Source organism: Prinia subflava, chromosome 8 (assembly GCF_021018805.1).
Source record: "Prinia subflava isolate CZ2003 ecotype Zambia chromosome 8, Cam_Psub_1.2, whole genome shotgun sequence".
Lineage (NCBI taxonomy): Eukaryota > Metazoa > Chordata > Aves > Passeriformes > Cisticolidae > Prinia > Prinia subflava.
The window spans coordinates 14748911-14767975 of record NC_086254.1 but is presented as its reverse complement, the minus strand read 5'-3'; the positions used below and the strand labels follow the sequence as shown (position 1 = coordinate 14767975).

Sequence of the window (19065 nt, the reverse complement as noted above, 5' to 3'; positions counted from 1 at the left end):
CCTTTCTCTACAAAGGAACAGCCGAAGTCAGTTCTATTTAAATGAGTCTTGCACTGTCCTGGAGATGAAATCAGGCCCCAATCCCATTCCAAATTATGCTGGGATCACGAGGAATAGCCTGAGCTGGCTGAAATGCAGGCAGGATTAATTCCTGAGGCGCCAGAGCCCCCAGCATCCCACTCCCCCCCAGCCTCACTCCTCTTGGCAACCAGAACAGATCCCACAGGCCTGAGGCTGCCCTCAGGACACATTTAAACCTCGGCCTAAAGGTGCTGAAAAATTCCTGGAGTGTTTAAAACCGAGTGAGGTCCCAGGGGCAGCGACCTCACCAAGGCCTGGAAACCATCCCTGGGCTCTGGGTCGTGCTTCTCCGCCAACGCCAGGGCTGGTGATGCTTCCACCCCACAAACACCCCCCTTCCCTCCCTCCAAAACAACATCCACGGGAGAGTTTGGCTGGGAACGCAGCGCTTTAATCTCCTGGAAGCCTTTGACAACCTGTCTCGTCCTGGCTTTTAGCTGCGTGAGAGCTGCTCGTTAATGGAGCATTAACCTTGGAGAGCTGCTGCAATTACTCCAACACTAATTCTGACAGTTTTTGGTGTATCTGTTTGTTCTTTTGACAGGCAAAAGGAATTTCTTTTTAAAAGCTGTTTGATACATTTGAGACCTTCTGTCCACATTTCCCTTTTCTCTTTTTTTTTTTTTTTCCTGCTGGAGATGGGAAGGTGGGGGGAACGTGCGGGGAGGGAGACGCCGCCTTCCCCGACACCTCGCTCAGGCACCAGCCGGGATATTTCCCCCCTCCCAAGCCCTTCCCACCCCTGCTTTAAGTCACAGAAGCGTTTGGTCTCTCCTGACCTCATTAGGGTAATTAGGAAACCTTTTGAAGCTGGGAAAATGGCTCTGAGCGCTGGGAAAGGAGGAGAGCAAAGAGGCTCTGAAGGAGCACAAGGATGGAGAAAGGGGGAGAAAAACATCTTGAGCGGCGAGGAGGTGACCTGAAGCTCTGCTCCCCTGGAAAGCTCCTTAAATTGCCTCTTTTAAGAGGATGGAAATCCAAGTCCTGGTTATCCCATAAGACCTGGGCAGCCAGAGAGCAGGGAAGGAAAAGGGTGGTGGGGCAGGCGTGGGCTGAGCCGAGGATTCCTCTTCCCTGTCTGATCCATCACCACTTCCCCGGGTGCCCTTTGGCAAATCAGCTCTTGCTGTGCCTTAATCCTTCCTTCATTTGAAAAAACCATTCCCTGCATGTTATTTTCCATGTGGGAAACACAGGCTTTGGAGGGAAAAGGGCTCCCTCTGACTGTGCAGCTCCCAGGAAAACCAGGCTGCTCCTGCACCATCCACCCTGGAAGTGGTGCCAACCCAACACCTTGATCTGAAGTCTGATAAAGCCACGGCCCACCTCAGATGGAGGCAGAAGGTGATTTTAATTTGAACTCAGCTGCTTTCCAAACCCACCTGAGCCACCAGGTAACTCCTGGGTGACGGGAGTGGGAATCTTCCTAAGAACATCCATCCCTCTCTTCCTCTAACAAACGTGGGAAGCGTTTTCCCTGCACTCATCTGAGCCAGTCGAGAAGCCCAAATGATCACTGTGGCGAAGCTAAAGTTATCACAGGGATAAAACCTCCAGTTCTAAGGGAAGAACGCGCTATCACAGCCCTTTGCTACCAATCACAAAGGGCACAAACCCGATGCCTCTCTGTGTTCTGCAGAAAGAGGGGTTTGATGTGAGAGAAAAGCGGATTAAAATAACACTGGCAAGAAAAAGGATCAAAATACACCGATACACCCCGGCACGAGCGAGTCTGAGGCACGGTGCCCGCGGTCCTGCTGTGCCTCCAGCACACACAGAGATGGAAACGCTGCCACCAATCCTGCTCGGCTGCTTTGAGGGTCTCCTTTGTAAGATGAGCCCCCCAGCCACCCCTCCATCCCTCCAGGAGAATGTCCCTGCTCCTCCAGGGTGTCCTGAGCAGGTAGAGCCAGACCAGCCCCACGTTTCAGCACAGAACACTGGAGTGGTTTGGGTGGGAAGGGATCTTAAAAATCATCTAGTTCCACTCTCTGCCATGGGCAGGGACACCTTCCACTATCCCAGGTTGCTCCAAGTCCCGTCCAGCCTGGCCTTGAAGATTTCCAGGGATGGGGCAGCCACAGCTTCTCTGTGCCAGGGCCTCTACACCCCACGGGGAAGAATTTCCTCCTTTTATCCAGTCTAAATCAGCATTTTTTGGTTTAAAACCGTCACCCCTTGTCCTACTGCAACAGGCCCTGCCATACACCAACTGGAATTGGACTTGATGATCCTTGGGATGTCCTGGAGAGGCACCTGGGGGCTGCAGGTAGAGCAGCACCCCAAAAAACCTCAATCCCTTCAGCTCCTGCTCACAGCGTTAATGCCCATCCGTTTTTCCCTGTCAGGAACAGCCTTCCCAGCAGTTCTGCAGGAGCGGGGGTGGCTGGGCTCAGCTCAGGCTGAACAATGAAATAATTGGGATTATTTTAAGTACATGAGGTTTTATTCTTTTAAAGAGCGAGAGTAATTAACCACCGGAACGTAACAGCAGCGTAGCGGGGTGGAGTGAATGCTCCAGGGAGGGGCTGGAGCCTCTCCAGGGAAACCTCCTGCCTTCACCTCACACGGAGCAGGACAAACTCCTGGCACTCTGCAGGGGCTGAGCCCTGGAATGGGCTCTTCTGTCTGCAAACCTGTAAATCTCAGCCCCCTCATTTCCAGGCTCTGATGATGTGGTGGATGGAAGCATTTTGAGGATGCCCAGGTGCAATTCCTGGGGATCCCAGCGTGGCAGGAGGGAATCTCACGGGCACTGGGAGATGCTTCCAGTGGGAGAGGCAATGAGGAGGTTGCCCCACACCAGTTCAGTGCCATTCCAGCTCCATTTCCCAGCACGGGATGTGACATTCACAAACCTCTTCACACTCAGAACCACAAGGACTGGGAATAGGGTGACCACACAACCCCAGCGTGGCCTGGATGGGGAAGAACTCCCAATCCTTTTCCACTCCCTGGTGAGCTGCTCTAACCCATCATGCCCATTATCCCCACTTGCCACGCTAATTAAAGCTGCTGTAATTGTCTGCAAACACCTCTCCATGGGCAGGGGCTCTCCAAGCCCTGCTGAAGCAGGATCTATTCAAATCCACAGCAATCCCACAACCCGTGGAATTGCTTCCACAAAATCAGACCTAAAATCCCCCTTTTCTGGCAATTCCAGCCCATGGGTGCATGGAAATTCCATCCCCCCAACAGGTATCCCTGGACATGAGCTTCAGCTGCTGACTTTGATCCAGCATTGTGAGAAGCAAACATGGGATTGTAACATCCAAGACATCATCTCCAGTTTAATTTTTCCCCCCCTCCCACTGCAATCACACATTCAGGAGCACAGATCCCCTTTCATGTTTACTAATCCTTAGATTGCAAAAACTGTCGTGTGAATTCCTTCTCCAATTAGCTGTGGTACTCAAAAATAAAATATTGTTCTGTTGCCAGCACAGTTCTGATCATTCCTGTCCTTTATACTTTTATTCCCCAGAGTCACTTGAAAAGCGGACGCTCCTTCCTCCTCCCCTGCAAAGCCCCCTTGGAAAATTTTTAAAACAAAAAAACAAGCAGCGATTCTAAAGGAAAGGCTTTGGTGGCTGAAGTGCCACTTCCATTCACCTTTCCATGATGGAAGGGAAAAAATAAAGATCAGAAGGAGGATTTAGACAAAAAGCCAACTAAGTAAAGGTAATTTCTGATACAGGAAAATCTGCTCGTTGTGTAGAGGCGCTTTGTTGAGTGGAACAGAGGAGACATCAGAGCCTCTGCAGTGGATTTTCAAAGGTTCCCAGCTTCCTTCCCAATGTGCCACCCAATTCCACACCAACCCAGAGACACATTTTGGAATGCCATGGAATGAAGGTGAGGAAGACCACCCAGCCCCTGCCCACAATGAGCCCCAGAGGGACACAGCCACAGGAGAATTGTGAGTGCAGCTGAAAATGTTTATGGGGAAATTCCAAGAGCCACCCAAAGTCACCCCAAAGTACCCAGAGCCACCCAGTGAGTGGATTAGAAATAAATGGGGCAAAACTTATGATACCTTCCCCTCACCACACTCATCTCCTCACCCATCCAGGGCTTTGTCCCAGTGGGATCAAGAGCCTGGCGTGTTCATGGGGACAATCTGTGACCCAGAGAGCTGCCCATGGAGATAATCCCAGGATAGTCTGGGTTGGAAGGACCTTAAAGCTCATCCAGTTCCATCCCCTGCCATGGATCCACCAGACCAGGTTGTTCCAAACCCCATCCAGCTTGGCCTTGGTTAATGCCACCTAAAAAACCCCCAAGGTTCATTTGGTACTGGAGGAATCCAGTGACAAAGAACTCCAAAATCCATGAATGGAGCATCCTTTATCCATTCTGTATTTTTCTCTTGTGCTTTCTTGGGGGGCTGGAGGGATTTGGACCATCTCATCTCCCATGCAGTGACCAGAAAAATCACACACAGACACACAAAAACACCAAAAAAAAACCCCCAAAAACACAAAAAACACAAAAAAACCCCACAAAAAACCAAAAAAACCCCAACTTTAGACAGACACCGTCATTAAAACCAGGGGACAGCCAGTGAGAGAAGAGCTGTGTGTGCCAGCAGTGCTCCCTCCCCGGGCTGTGCCGCAGAGGTGATTTCGCACTCCGCAGAGCGAGGAGCCGCAGCAGCAAACAGGCTCTGGAATCAAAAGAACTCCCTGGCACTCCACCGGCCCCGCAGCTCCCATTCCAGGCAAGGAAATTTGCATCCAAAACATCAAGAGCACTTTACCTCGAGTTTAAAATAAATTCCGAGCAGATCCATGCCGCCAGCTTGTGTTTGTGACTGGAATCCCAGCCAGCGCCAGCCGGAGCCTGTCCCCAGCGAGAGCCTGGGAAGAGGGGATGGCACAGAGCAGGGAACAGGGACGAGGGGAGGACAGCACAGCTGCAGCTGGTCCAGCACCACGGGCCACAGCAATTAGTGCTAATTGGGGTAACAGCCCCCTGAGCCTGAAAAGGAACAAGCACTTGGTTCACATCCTGTGGCAGCTCCCAGCACCGCACGCAGGCAGAGCTTGAAAGAACAGAATCATGGAATTTTTTAGGTTGGAAAAGACCCCCAAGGTCATGAAGTCCAACCATGTCCCCAGGTGCCACACCCAAGGGTTTTCTGAACACTTCCAGGGATTGTGACACCACCACTGCCCTGGGCAGCCTGTGCTGGGCTGGATCCTTTCCTTTTGAGGAAGGAATTCTCCCTCATACCCAGCCTAATAGGGCAGGGTGATGTGTCCTGGCCATGTTGCTGCACAGGGAACGCTGTTAGTTCATTAGCACTGCAGTTAATTCAGCCCAGGAAAGCCAGGGTGGCCCCAGGGTGCTGCTGTGCCAGGGCTGGGTGTTCATGTCTGTGCTGGAGCCGGTGGCATCACTCCATCAAACCAGGGCATCCCGAAACCTTGTCAGGCCCACAATCATAAAAATCTTTCCCAAACAAGTCCTGACTTGGAACTGGCTCAGGTGGAGTCAGGGCAAGATCTCCTGAGAGAGACACACCCCTGAGAGAGAGACCCCCCAATAACTCCCCAGGAGCCCCCCCAAAACCTGCTGCTCCCCCACCCTGATGCCGACACAGCCCCCGAAGGGCACTTCCAGCTCATCCCAGACGGCTGCTGGAGGAAGATTTGCCTTTCAAGGCACCAGGATTTATCTGCAGCTTCCCCAGGTGCCGGAAGGGCCCCGGCAGCTGCAAGTCTGGTCTGTGAGTGCCACCTACAGGGATCCCCCGTGCCCCAGCTCCTGGTGCGCCCCGACCCCGCTGCCCCCCAGAACCCCACCAGCAACGAGGGCAAATCGTGGGGCAAATAAAACCCTCCTCCCTCCTGGGCTGCTCCAGGACGTGAGCAGGACACGGGGACACGGGCAGGGTGGCAGAGGGGGACAGGGGAATGTGGCTTCTGTTTTCTCAGTGCCACTGAGCCACGAAACCGGAATGAGAAGGATGAGAAGCAGATGTGAGAGTCAGGGAACGCCCTTGGTTTAGTTCTGGAACTAATTCCTAGCAGGGACATTCCCATTTCAGCCTGGAGGAGACTCAGGGGACTCCTGAGGGGCTGCTCTGATCTCTGCTCTCTGGGACAAGGGGCAGGAGCTCAGGGAACGGCTGGAGCTGAGTCTGGGGAGGTTTAGGGTTGGATATTTGGGAAAGGTTCTTCCCCCAGGGGTCCTGGGCACTGCCCAGGCTCCCTAGGGAATGATCTGGTGATTTCCCAAGGCTGTCAGAGCTCCAGAATGTTTGGACAAGGCTCTCAGGGATGCACAGGGTGGGATTTCTGGGGTGTCTGTGCACACCATCAAGCTGGACTCGATGATCCCTGTGGGTCCCTTCCAACTCAGGAGATTCCATGATTCTATGATCCAGAGAACTGCCTGTCCTTACTCACTCCCAAATAAGCAAAATGGAATCTGGTTCTGCTGCTGTGTAGAGGCCGGAATTGGCCTTACCCTTATTTGGTCTTCTGTACAAAAAAGGGGATTAAAGTGAGAACAGGGAGAAAGGAGGAGACTTCAGAAAACTGAAACCAACCCAGAGATGATTCATGGAGTCACAGAATGGTTTGAAAGGGGCCTTAAAGCTCACCTCATTCCACTCCCTGCCATGGACAGGGACAACTTCCATAAACCAGGCTGCTCCAAGCTCAATCCAGCCTGGGCTTGGACACTTCCAGATGAGACACAAGGAGAGCACAGTGTCACTGTCCTGTGAGCGGGAGCAAGGCAGGGGAAAAACCCAAAGGACCCCACAAATCCATGAGCCCACCACAGCAGCCTCATCCCACGGGCTCAGCAGCTCCTGAACACAGCAGGGTGGGCTGGAATGTTTTATTCCAGCGGTTCCAGGTACAATGACAAGAAAACCACAGATCAATACAGGGCCAACGGCTGTTTAAAGACAGATCAGCAGTTCCAAGGGGGTGAAACACGAGCTGCTCCTTGGGGAGTTCAGACAGCAACATGCTCAAGTGCTGTTTATTGACTGCCACCACAGGCCCCTCTCCCAGCACTGCCAGGGCTGCAGGTCCCATCCCAGGCACACAACAAAACCCACAGAGCTGATCTCACCCCGCTCCCACAGATCCCATTAACCCTGCCAAGGGCCAGAATCAGCAGCAGAGCATCCCAGAAAGCCTCCAAGATAACACAGGGATGATGTAAACTTCAGAAAATTGGCTTTGGCTTAATTCAGAGCAGATTGCTGTAGTCAGTCATGTCGCACACGGGTGGTGGCTGTTACAGCTCGTGGTCCTGGCTCCTTTTGGCTGGGATGAGGAGGAATCCTGCAGACCAACATGCACATGGAGCCTCCAAAAACACCCTGATCCATCCAGGAGAAAGGAAAGTGCAGCAGTGGCTGGTGAGGCCTCAGCCTGCCCAGGGCCAGGCACAGGCAGGTCCGTTTGTACTCCTGTGTTTAGCCCGAAAAACTAAACCTGGAAAGGTACTGGAAGATCCAAATGGTGCAAACAGACCTAAAATGAGGGTACCAAATACACATGGAGAGACTGAAAGAGTAATGGAAGGAACACCTGAACTGGTCCTTTGTGGAAATGTCACATGAGGTGTTCAAAGCTGCTGTTATTAGCAGGATCCACCCCAAAAACACCTGCCCTGGCCTGGCACTGCTCACCCTGCAGGAAGTGACAGCTCCAGCTGGTTCCTCCTGGGGAAATGGGATCGTGCTGAACACCCCAAGGAGTCTCAGATCTGTCACTTGGTTTCCTCCTCTTAGGAAAGGCCTCCAAGGACTGAGAGGGAAGCAGGGATGGAATGTCACACTCTGCAAGGGGTAAATCCAGATGGCAGCTGCTGCTGAGGGGCTGGATGGAAGTGGAAACAGCTTCACAGAGTCCCTGATTACAGCTCCAACCTGTCTCCAGCCCAAGACCAGGACAAGTGACAGCCCCACAAGGACCTCTGTTCCCTGCACCCTTTAAAGGCGGCCAGCAGGACTCTGAAAACATGGAAGTGGTGCAGAAATTCCAGGCTGGCACCTCAATTTCCTTCCCTGGTACCTACAGAGCACAGCCCAGCCTGCTCCACGCCTTTCCCTGCTCAAACACAAACATCTGTTCCAGCCAAAATTAATTCCAGCAGAATTATTTTCAGGGCAGGACCTACTGCTTGAGGTTCCCTCTGCTCCGAATCATTTAACATTAAACAAATGCTCCACTCCTGCGAGGTGAGGAAACCTGAGAATTGCAAACCCCACCTGTCCAACAAGAGGGGAGCTCAGGTTCATCACTCCAGGTAAAGGAAAGGATGAGGAATGTGTTGGTCAAACACTGGGCATGGCAGTGGATTGGGAAAATCAGGCTCATCTGGCTTCAACAGCACAAGGAACAACTTTGCAGAAGGAATAAAAGGGAATTACCAGCACATGCAGCTCTGCAGGATCGAGAGAGATCCCTGACCATGGATCACAGATTATCCCCAGGGAAGCTTCAGCTGGAGCCATCCCAGCAATTCCCACATGGAACCTCTGCCTGCCCCCGTTTGCAGCAGCTACAACAAGAAGGGAACACCCAAAACAAGCGTGAAACGACCCAAAGGACAGGAAAACAGGGCACATCCAAGCACTGTGTGCACACGGCAATGTTATTAAAAATATATATATGTGTGTTTTAAAATCCTTTGTGCACATGCAAGACAGAGCTGCCATGGGGGTGGGATTTCCCCAGGAAACCTCACCTGTCCTGAAGAGACAAAGCAGAGGATCCCAGCACTCCCTCAGCACCTCAGAGATCCCCCCAGCCTCTCTCCCTGATCAGCACATCCCTGCCCCTTCTCCAAGTGTCATCCCTGCCCCTGATCCACAGGGGATTTTTGAGCCAAGGGAAAGGAGCCAAAGACATTCTAAATATTCACCCTAAAGGTGAATATTCTAAATATTCACCCTAAAAGGTGCCACAGGGACCCTCCCTGCCCGCAGGGCAAGTCCCTGAGGTTTTCCAAACAAAGGCACTACCAGCTTGGGGGGAAGTGGGAATGTGCTGCCAGTTTCCAAGGAAAGGCCAGGGACAGCAGCACTTGGCACCAAGTTTTCACTGGTTTAGCAGCAGATCCACCCAACAACAACCTCCTGACACATTCACCTTCGGTCCTACACAATCAGATCCTAAATATCCACCTAACAATGGGCTGTAGGAAAGATCCCAGTTGAGTATCAGCCAAGGGAGTGAAACTCCAGGGTCCTGGAGAGGAGATAACACAGCCAGGACTGTCCTGAATCACAGCCAAGAGGGGTTGGGATCCCCCTTTTCCAGTCATCTGCTGCTCCAAGACACTCCCTGGCTCACACCCAGCTCCAACTCAGGTATCACAAAATCCAGAGCTTGGCAGATGTCACACGTGTCCTTGGTGTCACACGTGTCCCTGGTGTCACACGTGTCCCTGGTGACCTCACAACTGAGGCTGGGCAGAGTCCAGGCATTCCCAGCCCTTTTGGTGGCTCTTTTGGAGAAATATTCCTTTGGGTTGTGGCCCCCTTTGTTTGTAAACACATCTGTAAACCCACGAATGACCTGGATTATCCCAGTAACTGCCAATCCTGCAAAATTGTACTCGTTTAACTCCTTCCCAAAGCTCTTCTGTCTGGATTATCACCCTCCCACCCCTGTTTGTGTAACAGACACCCAGAGCTCTCCCAGCTCCTCCCAGGAGCTGATTACAGAGACACTTCCCAAAGAAGTAACCTGATACTGCGTGAAGGAAAGGGGATCAGCCTGGAAAAGGAATGTGATGCTTCCAGGGCAAGGAGAGAGGGATGTGAGGCACAGGAGCAGCTCTTGAGCTCAGATTTCAGGCTGAAAATCATCCAGGAGCATCTCCCTTACCTCAGCCTTTCCCCGTGCAGTGAACAGCTCCCACCTTTCCCCAGAAACATCCCCAAAAATACACATGAAATAAACAGGTTTGGTCCCCTCTCCCCTGCCCCAGCTATGGAAGGGCTCGAATTGTTAATTAAGTCACTGTAAGCAGATATAAAACTTGAGCACTGGAGATTCCACTGGGATTGGAGCCTCCATCATTCCAGGCAGCCGATGCTGCTGGTCCCGAGTCATCTGGAAAAAAAAAAAGGAGACACCCAAAATCAGGGGGAGCTGAGGTGACATTCCTTGAAGTGATATTCCTCCCCAGCTTAAAACAACCTCCCAAAAATCAAACCTGTGGGATGTGAACACAACGCTGGGAAAACAGGAATGGATATCCCTGTGAGACTGGGAGTTTGAACTGTGATGAGACTTGGAAGCAATTCCCAAAATAGAACAAAAAAAAAACCAAAACAAACCAGGAATTTTGCTGGGAAAACAGGAATGCATGTCCTGATGGGACTGGGAGTTTGAACTGTGATATGAGTTGGAAGCAATTCCTAAGCTGAAGGAAAAAAAAAACCCCAAGAATTTTTGTTTTCCTGTCTAACACAGGGAGGCCCAGACTGGGCACAAGAGCTGCCTCTCCCAACAGCTCTATGACCCCACAGCAGTGTCCAAACAACCCTGTCAGTGAGACTTTCCCGGGCCAGAAAATGAGGAAAAGTGAGATAAATCCGTGTGCCAACACAGAGACCACACACACAGACGTTTTAATTTATGCAGATCTGCTTGTAGGAGCTGTGCCAGAGCTCCCACGGCTTTGGGAAAGGAGCCTCAGCCCCTTGTGAGGAAAAGAGCAACGCACAAAACACACAAAATGCTCCCTCACCGCCTCAGGTTGCGGGTTTCAAACACGGTGTCCTCATCGCTGTCGAGGGAGCCCAGCTCGATGTTCTCGTCCTGGCTCGACAGCAGCCCGTACTTCTTCCTCTGGGGCTTCTTCAACCTGAAATGAGTTTTGGGCTCGTTTCTGGCGCCCTCGGACCTGGGGCTGAGGGACAGGGAGAGCACAATGAGTGAGCACTGTCCCCACCCAGCGGGATCGGAGATGGCTTAGCGCTAATTACCTCGGGTAATTAACAGTGCTGGGGATTTGCAGCTACGTTTTGGACTCGCTGCCAAAGGGATGTGTAGGGAAGCAGAGCCCCGGCTGGCAGAGGGAGGGAGAGACAGGGATTCAGGGAAAATGGGCACAAACACAGGGATTGGGGTAAGCAAGGGACAGGGGACACCATGACCAGATTTGGGGCGACCCAGACCAAAACCGGGACTGCCAGGAGCACGGCCATGGGGGACAGGGACCGGGACAACCAGGACAAGCCACAAGCAAGGGGGACTGTGTCCAGAACCAGGACAGAATCAGAATCAGGGTGACAAACCTGACAGGGGAACCAGGACAAGCAGGGTAGATCCCGGGGCCAGAGAACACTAGAACCGGGACAACAACCGGGACAAACTGGGACACAGGCCGGGACAACGGGAACAGGGACTGGGACCAGCAGGAACACCAGGATGGGGACAAGACCAGGAGCGGGACCAGCAGGACACAGCCCCGGTGGGGTGCCCGTTCCCCCCGCACTCACCGGAACGCCCGCAGCAGGAAATAAAGCGCAGCCAGCGCCGACACAACGCTCAGCACATAAACCGCCCGCCTCAGCACCGGCAGCCCCGAGCCCACCGACAGCCTCGGCCCGGACTCGTGCTCCGACTCCGTCTGCGTCTCGTTCCGCGTGGCCGCCCGCGGCGGCTCCGTGCTGTTTCCCGGGCTGGGCGAGGCGGCGCGGCCGAGGTGCGGGATGAGGAGGAAGAGGAGGAGGAGGAGGCGCGGCATGGCCGGGCCGGGGCGGCGGAGCGGGAGCGGCGGCCGCAGGAAGGCGCCGGGACGGTGCGCGCGCCGCAGGCACCGCCCGGGCCCCGCGGAGCCGCTCGCGGGTTCCGGGGCTGCGCCGTTCCGGGCCGGCCGTGACCCGCTCACGGAGCCGCTGCGGGGCTCCGACATTTTTGCCTTCAGGGTCGTTGTTGTCCCTTCACGGGTTGCGGCCACCTCGGCGGGGCCGCCATTTCTCCCTTACTGCAGCACCCCGTCCGTCAGAGGCGCCATTTTCCACTCAGGGTCATCTTCCTCCCTCAGGGCCGCCACTGCCCTGTGAGGGCTCTCATTCCTCCCTCAGAGCCGCCATTTCCCCCTCAGGATCGACATTTCCCCCTCATAGCAGGACTTTCTCCCTCAGAGCAGCCACTTCCCCCTCAGGATCGATATTTCCCCCTCATAGCAGGACCTTCTCCCCCAGAACCGCCATTTCCCCCTCAGTGTTGACATTTCACCCTCAGAGCAGCCATTTCCCCCTCAGGATCGACATTTCCCCCTCATAGCAGGACTTTCTCCCCCAGAACCGCCATTTCCCCCTCAGGATCGACATTTCCCCCTCATGGCAGGACCTTTTCCCTCAGAGCCGCCATTTCCCCCTCAGGATTATTCCTTCTCCATTCCCGCCCCACGGTGAACACAGCTGAAAACAGGAGTATTTTGAGCATTTCAAGCATTTCTATCCTCCAGCTCTTTCCTTTGCAGACACTTCCTGATGATCAGGGTTCAGTCACTGCCCTTCAGCCCTGCTCCACTTCCCCATTTTTCCTCAGGGAACGGCTCCAGCTGTCCGGATATACAGGGCTTACTTTAAAAATAAAAGGCATTTTGGCTGAAACTGGGTCACCCGGGCTCACGTCAGACCCACGGCACCCAAACGCTTTCCCGATGACGCCACTGGGTTCCACATCCAGCCCCTGGATCCAGCGATTCCCTCACCCATCCCAGCAAGACATTCATTAACTCAGTGCCATAATTAGCAATGCCAAAAATAACAGCATCTCCAACCAGGCTCTATTTTTGCACCTGTTCATTATTTCTCCCTGCGTCTAAGCATCCTATTTAGGGAGGTCTTACAAAGCATTATTTTAAAGCATTTCCAGCCTGAATTCTTTTAAGCCTCACCTGACTGCATTTTTATCAGCCAAGACTTCTCACACTCCTCACCCTTCATTATATTTTAAATCCTCCTGCATTAACATGCAAAAATCCTCACTGGTGAATTGCTCAATATAACCCCCAGAAGTGTGTCATGGCTGATTGCTTTTTTTAAATGCTGTTCACTTAGATAATTTCAAAAAGGTTAAAGGAGGAAAAGTAGGTTTTGTGAAGTGAGCTCAATAATCCCCTCCTGCAGGCAGGAATGTCTGGAGACTCTTATCAGTGGAGAATAGAGAACTGATGGCTCTTGGACAGCAAGTCCTCAGGGCTCCTGGGTGAGCCCATCAACAAATTCTGAGTTTATCAGTTTAAAAAAATGAGGAAAAAAGGGCAGGATGAGGCAATCAACTCCTCCTTAACAAAAAAAAAAAACCGGCAGAGGCAGCTGAGATCATCCAAAATTCTCACTGCTCTCACCCTGCAATCTCCTGCCAGAAACACAGAGTGTCAGCCTCTCCCAAGACAAATCCTCACCATTATTGAGCTGCCACATTTCTGGGATTTAAGCAGCAACAAGACCTCATTTTCCATGAGGATCACACATCAGTTTGCTTGGAGCAGACTGTGTCTACCTCCCAGCACTGGTTTGCTCTGTGCTCTGAACTGGGCTGTGCACCAGACAAATACTTTGGCCAAAAACGTTCTGTTTCCCACAAAAAGTACCACAGAGATTTGTTTTTTCCGCATTTCAGAGTTTTATTCTGGCTTGATTGACTTGGTTCATGTAAAAATGAGCAACACCACTGCTCTGAGCTCTTCATCTCCCAACTCCAGTGTCTGTCCTCCTGTCTTCTCTGACGCATCTCAGTGCTGAAATGAAACAGAGACAAGAGAATTGGAACGTGGATAAAGACACAGGAATGGAACAGGGTTACTGCACCATTTTAGAGCTCAGGGCTACAGAACAGGGACACAGCCAAATGAAAAAAGCTCAGGAAAGGGATGTTACCTGGTTGGCAAACTTGCTCCAGCATCCCTGGAACGCAGCTCTGGTCACTCAGGATCCTCTGGGCCTCCGAGGCGTGTGCCGGGTCCCTTCAGCCTGCTAAAGCAGAGAGGCATTAACAAAGAGCCCTGGGCAGAGGCTGCTCTCGCCCCCAACCTCCCCACACAGCTCACAGCGCACGAGGGTCTCACAAGCCATCGCTGAACCCATCACACCACAAAGCACAGTCTGGGAAAACTGTTCCGGGCCGGCTGCTGCCCGTGCTCAGCCAGCCCATGGATTGGATCCCCTAAGCAGAGAGTTAACACTTGGACATGGCTGCTTAGGAAGTGTGGGCCATGGGAAAAAGTTAATGGCAACAAGTAGGATGGCAAAGAAAGCTACAATTAAAGTGAGCAACTTAATGAAGTCTAGGAAGAGTCTCAATAGATGAACACATATCGAGTCAGGGAGTTCGTTCCAATCTTGCTTCCGTACCTACAGCAAGACACGGCTGCATGCCCAACTCTGATCTGTGGAACTCAAGGTGTGCCACAAGCCAAAGGTTGCATACGGCATGGGTTAAACGTTTTTCCAGCAGCTGACCAAAATTGTCAAAAGGAGTATTTCACAGGTACATTAGACTTTCAAATGAGCTCTCAACAAGAGGAAGGATGCGGACATGAGCAAAAGGAGTTACCTCGAATTACAGGACTATTTCCACATATGAACTAGCCAAGAGAGCAGCTCTCGTCTCAGAGGTTTCTGTTGGAGGCACAACACTTCTTTTCTCCAAGGACACTGCAGTTTCCATTTGCTAGCAAAGAATTCTTAGAACTTGTAAGCAATGACACAGCTAAGCTAAGCCCGGCATTCCCCTACATCGCACACGCGCTCGGCACGCAGGGAACAGCCCAGGGACTACAGCACTTGGCTCTTCTCTACAGCTTCCCAGTGTAGGCTACAGCAGCTTTGAAGGAAACATCCATTATCCTTCCTAACATTCCAACTGTGCTTCGCTCCTAGCACGCCCTCAGGTTTGTACTTCCAGCCTCTACAGACAAGGTTTGACTGTTTTATGTGAAATTTGTTGGCCAATTCTGATGTCAAGACTGATTTTAAGATTTCAATCGTCCGGCTGGCTCTGTCACTATCACTAATCTCCTTCTCTCGCTCCCGAGACTGTTCTTCATCTCCAAGGGTTGTGTTGTGCAATGAAATGTAAATGTCAGGAGCAGAGTTCATTTCAGACGGTCTTTTAATAGGCTTCGTAAAGCCAAAGAAAACTGTATACAGGAATCCTTTACCACTTCAAATACAACAGCAATGGAATATGCATATTTCTTCCAGTAAAAAAGGACAATATAAATAAACATTTTCAAGAACCTCTTTATGGTAAGTTTGCAAGTCTAGTTCTGGGTCATTTACATCATTACAACAGTAAAAATACCGTTATGCGGGTTGAACATACAAGCACGTTTCTCTTTAGATATATCAAGGTGGTTTGCCTTCCAACGGAACCCAGGCTGCATTCCTACCTTGCTACACTAAAGGAATGTTACAAAAAGACGAAGGTAATGCACTTTAAAAAAAAAAAAAAAAAGGAAAAAAAAAAGTCCACAGCTTGTTCAGCTTCTAGTGAACATTGGTACAAGGTCCTTTCTAGCTCTAAAGAAACTGAATTGGGGCCCCAACTTTAAAAAAAAAAAAAACAGAAACGAACACCATGGCTCATTCATGAAGGATAAAATAAAATCTGAAGTGCTTTCAAAAAAGATTAAAACCACTTGAAAGCAGAGCTTTCTCCAAGACAGTCTAATCAGACAGTCTCGTCTCAGAAGCTGCCAGGCTGTGTATGACAAGATCAGAACTGATAATACTACAAAAGTGAAAATACAAGTAGATGTACTACACAATAACCATTTCAGCGAAGCTCCAAAAATCTTTATAAATACAGCCATTGGAAGGACGATCTTGAGTCAGGAAGGATTTTTACTCGTTGTGTGTAGCTGAGGACAAGAAGCAGGCACAATTGTAAAGGCACTGAAGCAAAGACAAGTTCCAGCATTTTACTCCCTTTGCATTATTCCGAGGCTACGGCTACTTGGCTACTGAGATCCCCCACCCGCGGGTCAGTGCGTTAGGGCAGCCAGAGTTTGGGCTTCAGGAACACCTTTTTTTTTTTTTTTTAACACTTGCTTTGCCTTAGATCCGAGCAACTCCTGCACATGCATTAATTTAGAATCTCCCGGCACCACCACGTCCACAGGCTGAGCCTGCCCCAGCTCCAGGCTCAGGCTCAGCAGGTTCAGAGCTCCTACAGCACACGGACTCAGCGCTCCCGGTTGAAGCAGGACTTACCGTAACTGTCGTAGCTGTCTCTGTAGGAGCCTCCCGAGTTCCTCTCTCCATAGCCACCTTGACTCCTGCGGGACAAACAGCACCTGCTTTACAGCTGCTCAACTCCTTCTCTGCTGGTTTGAGCTCCATCACAGCTTCCCCACGACCCCCAGTGCTGGCAGAGCCCTTACCTGCTATTATAGTAGTCTCTGGAGCCATTATAGCCACCGCTTCTGGAATCAAATCTGCTGCCACCATAGCCTCTGTCTCCACCTCCTTGGAAATACAAGGAAATGAGGGGTTTTTAACCATTCTGACAAGTGACACCCCCCTAGCCAGACGTTATCACTGAACCCCACGCACTCACCTCTGGAGAAGCCACGGCCCCGGCCTCGGCCCCCGCGGAAGAAGCCCCGGCCCCCCGAGGACCCCCCTCTGTAGCCACGGGATCTGTTCTCGGAGGATTTCCCAGCCTGGTCCACTCGGATCTGCCGCCCGTCTACAGACTACAACACAACCACAGTTAGCCACACTGAAATAGTTAAATAGCAAAGCACACGTAGAACGAGTTGCACACCTTGGCTGAGCAGCGCCAGGACTTACTGCTCCTCATGAAATAAATGTGTATTTCATGGCACAATTAAGCTAAACAGGCAAAGAAACTGATATGCTAATTGTATTCACAGGAATGCCTGTGAAGTCACTATCTGTCATCCAGATTCCATAACAAACCCTTATCAATTTATATTCCTAATATATATATATATGTGTATTTTAACATATAAAATCGGATTTTTTACTTTCACGTCCTGTAAAACACTGGTAATTATCTGTTTTTCCATACAGTCTGAACAGCAGCACAGCTTAGATTCTCTTCCTTCATCAGAAATAAAGAAACAACTCCAGAGCCTCCTCACCTTTCCATTCATGGCCATCATCGCGTCTTTTGCATCATCGATATTTTCAAAAGTAACAAAGCCAAAACCTCTGGATCTCTGAGTCTCTCTGTCTTTCACCACCACGACTGTGAAAAGGAGAGGCAAGGAAATAAAAACCCATCAGCACCAGGGAAATTTAACAGACTAAGGGAAACTATCCCAGCTTGACTCTGCAGCCTCACCTTCAGAAATCTGTCCGTATTTAGAGAAGACTTGCTCCAATGACTGCTCATTGGTGTCGAAACTGAGCCCGCCGACAAAGAGCTTTCCCTCATCTGATGCCATTCTGACCTGCCAAACCAACAGAACCGAGTCAGCGACTCGAAAAACCGACATAATCCCTGTGAAGTCTGAAACACTGAATCCTTCTAACAGCACCTATAACAACACCGATGCGAGCCCACACTCCTGGACGCCTTATGCGCCTCTGAGGCCATGCCTTATGTGGTCTTCCAGCCTCATGAGGGGTCTCCCTCAGGGTCAGGCCGGGAGCGAGGGCCCACCCGGGGCTCCGCGAAGCTCAGGACCAACGGCATGGGAGCAGCACCGCGGCCGGGCCCGGCAGAACCCGCGGCCGGGCCGGGCCCCGCCATCCCCCGGTGGGACCCCCGGTCCCGGCCCCTCCGGGCCCAGGGCGCATGCGCGCCGCGCCACGCCCCCTACCGGCCTTGGCCGCACAGCGCCGCCCGCCGCCCCCTCCTTCCCGCCCGCCGCCATTTTGCACGGCCGAGGCCCATCGCCATTTTGTTTCCACGCGCGCCTTTCCCCCCGCCGCGGCCCCTTCCCCACCACGGCCCAGCCGGGCCCGCTCCGCCTCAGCCCCCGTGCCCGCAGAGGGCACCGATCGGCGGGTCGGGAGCCGCGGCCCAGCCTCCCGCGGGACCCGGCCCTCCGCCCGTGGGATACGGCTCCGCCCGCCGCGGCCCACCCGGCCCGGTGCGGTCGCGGACGTCCCGTGCGACTGCGCTCACCGATGCCCGGGCGGTGCGAGATCCACACAACACTTCAAAGCCTCAGCGAAATGTACGGCGAGCCTGGCGGGGCGGCGCCTTATAAACTCCCGCGCCTCATCCCGCCTATCTCATGAATATGCAGATGAATCCCGCTGCAAGGCGGGGCGACACGTCACCAAAGCGCTGCCGCCGCTGCACCACCCGATTGGGCGGGATCTCATTAATATTAATGAGCCACGGCGGGGGGCGACGGTAGGGGCGTGCAAACAAAACAGCAGCGTGGCCCCGCCCCCTCCACCCACGTGGGGGCGTGGCGCGGCGGACGGCGCCCATTGGCTGCGAGCGCGGAGGCGGGCGGGAGCGCCCCTGTGAGAGGGAAGGAAGTGGAGGCCGCTGATTGGCGGAGGGGCGCGGCCCGCCCCGCCCCCCCGGCGAAGGGGGCGTGTCCACGCTGGCCCAGTTTCGCGCCCTTCTCACACTGCGGCGGCGGCCGCAGACAAAGGGCCCCCTCAGGGGCCGCCGCCATTTTGGGTGCGTTGCGCTGCCCCGGCCGGTCCCCGGCGGCTCCTCCCGCTGCGGCCCATCCGGTCACCGCCCCGCTCGGGAGCCCGTCCTGTCCCCGAGGACTGGCCCCCGGAGGGGCCGCCTTCCTCCCTGCCCGCGGGGAAGACCGCTCAGCCGCTTCCGTGTAGTGTTGTCCTATAGACACTTGGGAGATGATGGTGGGAAGTAGCCAAAGCAACAAAGTTTTCTTTGAAAGGTCTTTGCTCAACCTGTTTTCTCGAAGATTGAAATCTTAAAGAGCCCATCCTGAGGTTTGACAAAGATGAGAATGCCTTCAGCAGTCAAAACTTCCTTATTGAAAGAGGAAACTTGCAAAGCCAAAGTTGTGTCTCAT

The 19065-nt window shown here is 52.7% G+C and overlaps 3 protein-coding genes across 8 annotated transcripts in view; all 3 read right to left on the bottom strand.

Annotated features, from left to right (window-relative positions):
- Positions 1-5612, bottom strand: part of EFNA2 (ephrin A2) — a 65223-nt gene extending 59611 nt beyond the window's left edge. The window contains exon 1 of the mRNA XM_063403367.1: positions 4841-5612. Within this exon, the coding sequence (XP_063259437.1) occupies positions 4841-5193 (353 nt within the window). The 5' untranslated portion in view covers positions 5194-5612. The remainder of the gene's footprint in view (positions 1-4840) is intronic.
- Positions 5613-6918: 1306 nt separating this feature from the next.
- FAM174C (family with sequence similarity 174 member C) lies at positions 6919-12129 on the bottom strand. Of its 3 annotated transcripts, none has more exons than XM_063404865.1 (3): positions 11567-12109; positions 10813-10974; positions 6919-10172 (listed from the first exon to the last, which is right to left on the bottom strand). In XM_063404865.1, the coding sequence occupies exons 1-3, from the start codon at positions 11980-11982 to the stop codon at positions 10169-10171; spliced, it is 582 nt and encodes a 193-aa protein (XP_063260935.1). In that variant the 5' UTR covers positions 11983-12109; the 3' UTR covers positions 6919-10168. The 3 variants fall into 3 exon arrangements, with proteins under 3 accessions (XP_063260935.1, XP_063260937.1, XP_063260936.1); XM_063404867.1 differs by having other exon boundaries at positions 10813-10929; positions 11567-12101; XM_063404866.1 differs by lacking the exon at positions 6919-10172 and having other exon boundaries at positions 10809-10974; positions 11567-12129.
- Positions 12130-13668: 1539 nt separating this feature from the next.
- CIRBP (cold inducible RNA binding protein) lies at positions 13669-18337 on the bottom strand. 4 transcript variants are annotated; one of them, XR_010081215.1, is made up of 8 exons: positions 18186-18337; positions 17397-17505; positions 17194-17300; positions 16644-16782; positions 16468-16552; positions 16298-16362; positions 13961-14056; positions 13669-13821 (listed from the first exon to the last, which is right to left on the bottom strand). XR_010081215.1 is itself a non-coding variant. In XM_063404873.1 (7 exons), exons 2-7 carry the CDS (start codon positions 17497-17499, stop codon positions 15929-15931), a joined length of 516 nt encoding a protein of 171 aa, XP_063260943.1. In that variant the 5' UTR covers positions 17500-17505; positions 18186-18337; the 3' UTR covers positions 15177-15928. The 4 variants fall into 4 exon arrangements, 2 of the variants coding, with proteins under 2 accessions (XP_063260943.1, XP_063260942.1); XR_010081216.1 differs by having other exon boundaries at positions 13961-14053; XM_063404873.1 differs by lacking the exons at positions 13669-13821; positions 13961-14056 and adding an exon at positions 15177-15945.
- Between the last annotated feature and the right edge of the window lie 728 nt (positions 18338-19065).

Excerpts from the sequence above, each read along its gene's own strand:
- CIRBP (XM_063404872.1), bottom strand. The coding sequence starts at position 17,499 with ATGGCATCAGATGAGGGAAAGCTCTTTGTCGGCGGGCTCAGTTTCGAC. Across the intron at positions 16,783-17,193 it reads TGATGGCCATGAATGGAAAG|TCTGTAGACGGGCGGCAGAT; the intron begins GTGAGGAGGCTC and ends GTTGTGTTGTAG. Across the intron at positions 16,363-16,467 it reads AGAGACTACTATAATAGCAG|GAGTCAAGGTGGCTATGGAG; the intron begins GTAAGGGCTCTG and ends TTTGTCCCGCAG.
- FAM174C (XM_063404866.1), bottom strand. The coding sequence starts at position 11,982 with ATGTCGGAGCCCCGCAGCGGCTCCGTGAGCGGGTCACGGCCGGCCCGG. Across the intron at positions 10,975-11,566 it reads TTCCTGCTGCGGGCGTTCCG|CCCCAGGTCCGAGGGCGCCA; the intron begins GTGAGTGCGGGG and ends CCTGTCCCTCAG.